This window comes from Ursus maritimus, unplaced genomic scaffold, assembly GCF_017311325.1.
Source record: "Ursus maritimus isolate PB19 unplaced genomic scaffold, ASM1731132v1 scaffold_4, whole genome shotgun sequence".
Classification (NCBI taxonomy): domain Eukaryota; kingdom Metazoa; phylum Chordata; class Mammalia; order Carnivora; family Ursidae; genus Ursus; species Ursus maritimus.
Genome location: NW_024426552.1, coordinates 78,121,835 through 78,127,851, shown reverse-complemented (window position 1 = coordinate 78,127,851; position 6,017 = coordinate 78,121,835). Strand labels below are relative to the sequence as shown.

At 41.2% G+C, this 6,017-nt stretch overlaps 1 protein-coding gene across 10 annotated transcripts in view; it reads left to right on the top strand.

Moving 5' to 3' along the window:
* The first annotated feature begins 543 nt into the window (after window positions 1-543).
* The window catches only part of SENP2 (SUMO specific peptidase 2), a 31,277-nt gene continuing 25,803 nt past the window's right edge, over window positions 544-6,017 (top strand). For 2 of the 10 annotated variants that reach the window (XM_040621489.1, XM_040621483.1), the window contains exons 1-2: window positions 544-774; window positions 3,216-3,271. In XM_040621489.1, the coding sequence (XP_040477423.1) occupies window positions 548-774; window positions 3,216-3,271 (283 nt within the window). In that variant the 5' untranslated portion in view covers window positions 544-547. Of the gene's footprint in view, window positions 878-3,215; window positions 3,272-6,017 lie in introns of all 10 variants that reach the window. The other 8 variants (XM_040621486.1, XM_040621485.1, XM_040621488.1 and 5 more) reach the window with 8 other exon arrangements.

The window sequence follows — 6,017 nt, the reverse complement described above, 5'->3', positions numbered from 1 at the left end:
CCCAAGTAGACTCACATCAAGGGCCAGGGACTGTCGCTGGTTCTTAGATCCTGGTTCCAATCCAGCTACACCACTAGTTAGCTTTGTGACTTTAGGCCAATTACTCAATCGCTCTATGGTTGATTTCCTTATTTATTAAAATAAGCACAAGACTCCTCCCCATCGCCTGAGGGTGCTGGGAGAAAAGCAGGTGACAATGTGTGTAAAGTATTAGACATAAGGTATATGCAAACTAAAAGGCGGTTAGCAGGGTAAACATTTGTTAATTGATGGGAACCACCTTTATTTTGTGCCCTCAACAAACATTTACTGAATACCTGTATTTCAGACCTCTGGAGCGCTTTCTCCGGGGTGGAGAAGTCTCACATGTGGCCTGTGGGCCTTGTCCCGCGGGCCGTCTCGCGACTGGCTCCGCCGAAGAGAAAACCCCGCCCACAGCCTTTTCGATCTCGTCAGCGATTGGACTGGGACCCTCCCGCACTCATTCCGGTTGCTAGGTTCGGGAGAAGGTGGGGCGAAGCTGCGCGTGCGCAGATTGAGGACGAAGATGCTTTCCGGTCGGGCGGGAGGAGGTGACGTCAGGAGTGGTGGCGGAGTAGGGGGGGGGGCCTCCTATAGCCCTCAGGACGTTTTATCTGTGGGTCCTCCGATCGCGTCACAAGTCGGCGACGGAGCTTTGGCGGTGGTGGCCGAGGCGGCGAAGGCGGCAGCGGCGGCGACAGCTCTGGGGTTTGCGTCTCGGGGTGTGTCGGCCGCCGCTGCTGCTTGGGCCTGGTATGTACAAATGGCTGGTTAGGATTCTCGGCACCATTTTCCGTTTCTGTGACCGGCCGGTGCCCCCTACCCGGGCCCTCCTGAAGAGGCGGCGCTCGAACAGGTGAGAGGAGAGGGGGCCGAGCTCCAGCCTGGCTGTACCCCCTCCCCCACCCAGGGCTAGGCCGGGAGAGAGCTGATCCACCCAGGCAGGCCCTGCTCGGCCAAAACAGGTGGCCGGGCCGAGGCGGTGGAGGTGCGACTCGAGGGTGTCCTGGTGACGTAGTCGCTCCCTTCAAGATGTGCGGATGCGCTCCTGATGATGGAACGAGCTAGTTGTCTTTGGAGTGGCCCGCGGTGGTTAGGATCTTTGATGTTCTTGTCAGAGCCCAAGCTGGTTGCTGTCAAATGGGCCTGTATCATATCTTGCTACTCTTAGGCTGAAAAAAAAATTGAGGGAATACTCTCTGTGTTGCGGTTCACTGTTTACGAAGCACGCTTCCAAGTGTCATTTATAGGCAATAAGTGCAGCTAAGGGAAGTGAGATTCATAGCTTTCCCAAAGCCGTTTTGACTGCAAGAATTGTTCTCTTAGCACCAAGAAACAGCAGCTGTTTTGTTCTGAAACAGCTGTCAAACTGTGTGTGTGTGTGTTTTGCGGGGGAGGGAGGGAGGGTGGTACTGTGCTTTAGAGTAAGCATATGAGGGGGAAAAATTAGGTGTCTCGTTCTTGTAAAAAGATCACTAGTTGGTACTCTAAAATTCAGTTAAAACTTTGGGAAACCTAAAAGTTGGTTTGTTTCATTCATATTGTCGACGTCCTTGCTGAGAATTAATCTAGAGAATAAAATGCCACACTAATTCTATACACCCCACCATCAACTTTTAGTGATCAAGTGTTAATTTCATTTTTTTTTAAAAAGATTAAGCCTCAAGATTGTTGAAGGGTGGTTTCTTGGAGCTTGAGAGAACAAGATGATTTAATACATGAGTCTGAGAATGCAGGTCATTGATGAAATTGGCTGTTGGCTGAATTCCATCATGTGTTCTAGAGAGCCCAAGGTTTCAACCTATTCTTTTCTACCTTTTTGTGAAGTTGATGTGAGGATCATTTGAGGACATGTTGTAAAGTGCCTAAAATGATGCTTAATATATATAAGGGTAGTATTTTTTTATTCTACCCCAAGGGCCTTGTGCCGAGGTGGGTGCAGGATAGGCACTTGGTGCGTATTTATTGAATGAGAATGTTAATTCCCTCTCCCATATCCTTTCTTTTTGCTGTGAATCCCTGCTTTCAAATAGATGGAACAGTGGTTTGGAGATCAAAACCCTGTTCTTCACCACACATCCTTAATCTAAACCAATTCTTCACAATGTAAGCCTATTCTCCTGGGATTTATTCTGTTCATTTTTTTTTGTAAAACTGATCAATCATAATCATCTTTTAAAAGATGATTAATAGGGGCGCCTGGGTGGTTCAGTTAGTTAAGTGTCTGCCTTCGGCTCAGGTCATGATCCTAGGATCCAGCCCCGCATCAGGCTCCTTGCTCAGCAGGAAGCCTGCTTCTCCCTCTCCTTCTGCCTGCTGCTCCCTCTGTCTGTGCTCTCTCTCTGACAAATAAATAAATAAAATTTACAAAAAAAAATGATTAAGTAGTATATCAAAGCCTTTAACATTCTTGAGGTATAGGTCCAAAAACTTTCCCAAATTCCCCAATTTTTTATTACCACTGTAATTTAGTTCCATGATAGTAGTGCAGTTAAATAGAACAACTTTTCTGGCTAAGAATTAAATTTTAAAGCTTCTTATATCGTCTACTTCTAGTGAAGTAGAAAATGGCTTTCCTTGCAGGGGTGGGGGAGATGTCATCTTTCAAAAGGAAATTGTTGTTTTAAACTCATTTCTGGAGAGAAAAAGGAAATACTAGTCCTAGGCTCTTACCTATGTTCATTTACTAGCCAAGTGAATTCTGGCCAGTTTCAAGTTTGTACTTTATCCAGATTACAGATTATCATTTGATAGGGAATTTTGAGTCCCTTTCAAATAGTTTAAACAATGGTGTTAAGTCCTCAAATGATAAGGGCCTACTATAGAGGAGTGTTTTCTTTTCATGCCTCAGTTGAATCTCATTTTTTTGACAAAGTGGATGGAGGGGATGTGTTGTATCCATACTAGGTTTACGTATTAGAAATGGATGTGTGGGGGCGCCTGGGTGGCACAGCGGTTAAGCGTCTGCCTTCGGCTCAGGGCGTGATCCCGGCGTTGTGGGATCGAGCCCCACATCAGGCTCCTCTGCTATGAGCCTGCTTCTTCCTCTCCCACTCCCCCTGCTTGTGTTCCCTCTCTCGCTGGCTGTCTCTATCTCTGTCGAATGAATAAATAAATAAAATCTTTAAAAAAAAAAAAAAAAAGAAATGGATGTGTGATTATGTACATATTTTTTTTTCTCTTTCTCTTTTCAGCAGTTTGTTTTCTACAGTGGATGCTGATGAAATACCAGCCAAAAGACCAAGATTAGGTATTGAGTGTGATAATTTTTAAAATTATATTTTTTTAAATAGAGAAAGTATATGCATGGAACAAAATTCAAAGGGTAAAAAGTATGTGCAGTGAAAAGTAAGTCTCTTTCCTGTCCCTTTTCTACTCAGTTATCTTTTCTAGAGGTAACCACTATTACCAGGGACTTGATTATAAATAAGGCTATATGTTGAATATGTATTTTAAAATTTTCAGTCTTCCTATAAAGAAAAGGTGCTTTTTATTTTAGAGGAGAAAACATGGTAAAAAACTACTTCAAACTGAGTCATCTAGTTCACATAGCTGAGCGAATGAATCGAATGTGTTGCCCCAAATTGTTTATTTCTCTGTATCCAGAGGGCTAGACGTAGCTTAATAGAAGAGAACAAAACTAGATTAAAGGAAAAAGGCACAATGGAGTGCTATAATATTATTTCCTTTGTCTCAAAAATGAATGTGAATTTTGAACTACCTCCAGATGTCTGATAAGATTTCATTTAAATTCAGTGAGTACTTACTGAGCAGGTCTTACTGCTAAGCAATGTGTTAGGTTCCACAGGAAAAAGAAAAATGAATAAGACAGGGTCTCTATTTTTAGGGACCTTACAATTGTATAGGTATATGATTGTATCATGTAGGGTATAAGACAAGCATATAAATAATTACTAATTTCATTAGGGATGTAATAAGTGAAATAAGAAAGATAGTAAAATACTGTCCAATTTTCAGCTGATTAAAAGTCTCAGTAAATATTTGATGATAGAGCAAGTATGTGAGATGGATCTTAAAGGATGGGTGGGATATCAATAGAGCAATAGGAAGGGAAAGCATTCCAGGCCGAGGGAACAGTATGGGAGAGTTGCGCAATTCAGGAAACAGTGAAGAGAACTCAGGGGAAAAGTTGGCTAGAGAGAGGTACATCAAATTAAGAGAATTTTGAATGCCAGATTTATACTAAATTCATTAGGACAGTATTTCCCAAAGCACAGGATATATATCAGTTCAGGAAATGATTTTAGGGGATACAACATTTCGCAGCATTAAGTGGCATGTGAATTATGTAGTAAAAAGTTGTATTCTTTTCGTTTGTTTTTAGTTTTCTGATTATTTCAAGCAGAAAATCTTGATTTAATGCCAGTGTATTTTTAATACTCATCTACTACATGTGACTCTCCCTTCTTTTCACAGGCCTAGCTAGAACTTACATTGTTATGTTTCATTTCTTTATAAGGCAAATAATGTTTTTTTATGTTTATAGTGGTGATATAAAGTTACCTTTCAAATACATTTATTTAGCAAAAAATATGAGTCAATTTTAAGCAAAAATGTAAATAAATAACGGTGTGGTGAAGACCTTTGAAAGTGGTAACATCTGAAACTAATGTAGCATTCTGTGTCGACTATACTTCAATCAAGCCAAACCAAAACAAAAAGAACTTTGATGGTGGTATTACAGAAGGTTTCTGAAATAATTATGGTAATCATCTATTTCGTGGACTTCTTTCCATGTTCAAGATCCCTCCCTCCATGATTTCCATGAAATATGTATTATAATTTTCTGAATGTATACTATAGACAGGAACCTAAGCCAAGGGGGAAGCAGCAGGTAGCAGATTTAATACTTATTGGCAAAGTTTGTAAAGATCTACAGGAGTGCATTTGATAGATCTCTCCATGATGATGCCTATTGAGCACTTGAAATGGGGCCAGTGTGACTGAGGACCTGAATTTAATTTTAATTAAATATAAACTTAGGTGACTACATGTGGCCACCGGCAACTGTGTTGGACAATACAACTCTCTTCTTTGCTTTTGAGAGGAAAAAAAAAGAAGGGTAAAAGGAAATGGAAGATCTTAGAATCTCAGACTCATGATCTTAGAGATGAAGGGGATTTTAAGAGATCTAACTTAGTCTATTGTGAGGTAAGTAAGGTGGTCTTAGCCTCATTTTACAGTTGAAGTAGGCCAGCCTGCCTTCCTCCCCCTCTTACTCCCCCTCACCCCTCCTCTTCTCTACTTCCTCCTCCTCTCCTCCTCCGTTTTTGAGTTATTGAGATCTTTTTGGCATAATCTTGAGGAATACTCAGATTTTGACAAATTTGTAGTAAAATAAATACTACAATACTTTTTAGCATCCACTATTTAACTCTGTTAGTTATTAGGAATACCGCGTGCCCCTTGGGGTCTGGATAACAGTTTGTAGGTTAAGCACCAATCTCTAAAGCTCTCACTCTTCCACTTCAGAAAGTGCAGCAGAACATAAGTGATATCCCTCAACAGTACTAGAGGGATAACCTGGAATTCTCTAAGTCCTAAAATGAGAAACAAGTAATTTGCAAACTTTGATATTTTACCTATTCTCTAGTTACAAATTACTTCAAATTGCATTCTGCTTCACTTAGCTATCACATCCTCCCTGTCGTTTGAGTTATTCCCCTATATTTCTGTTTCTATTTTATATCTTCTGTGTTCTGGAGTGCTTGTTGTTTTAAAGCCACCATTTCAATTTCAGGCTTTTTTTCTCTAAAACACAATGTAGGTAAAATGATGGTTCTTTCTCTCAAACTAGTGCTTTAAAATACCCTTAATTGGACTCTGAGAAACAAACTGAGGGCTTCAGAGGGGAGGGGGGTGGGGGAATGGGATAGGCTGGTGATGGGTAGTAAGGAGGGCAAGTATTGCATGGTGCACTGGGTGTTATACCCAACAAATGAATCATCGAACTTTACATCAGAAACCAGGGAGGT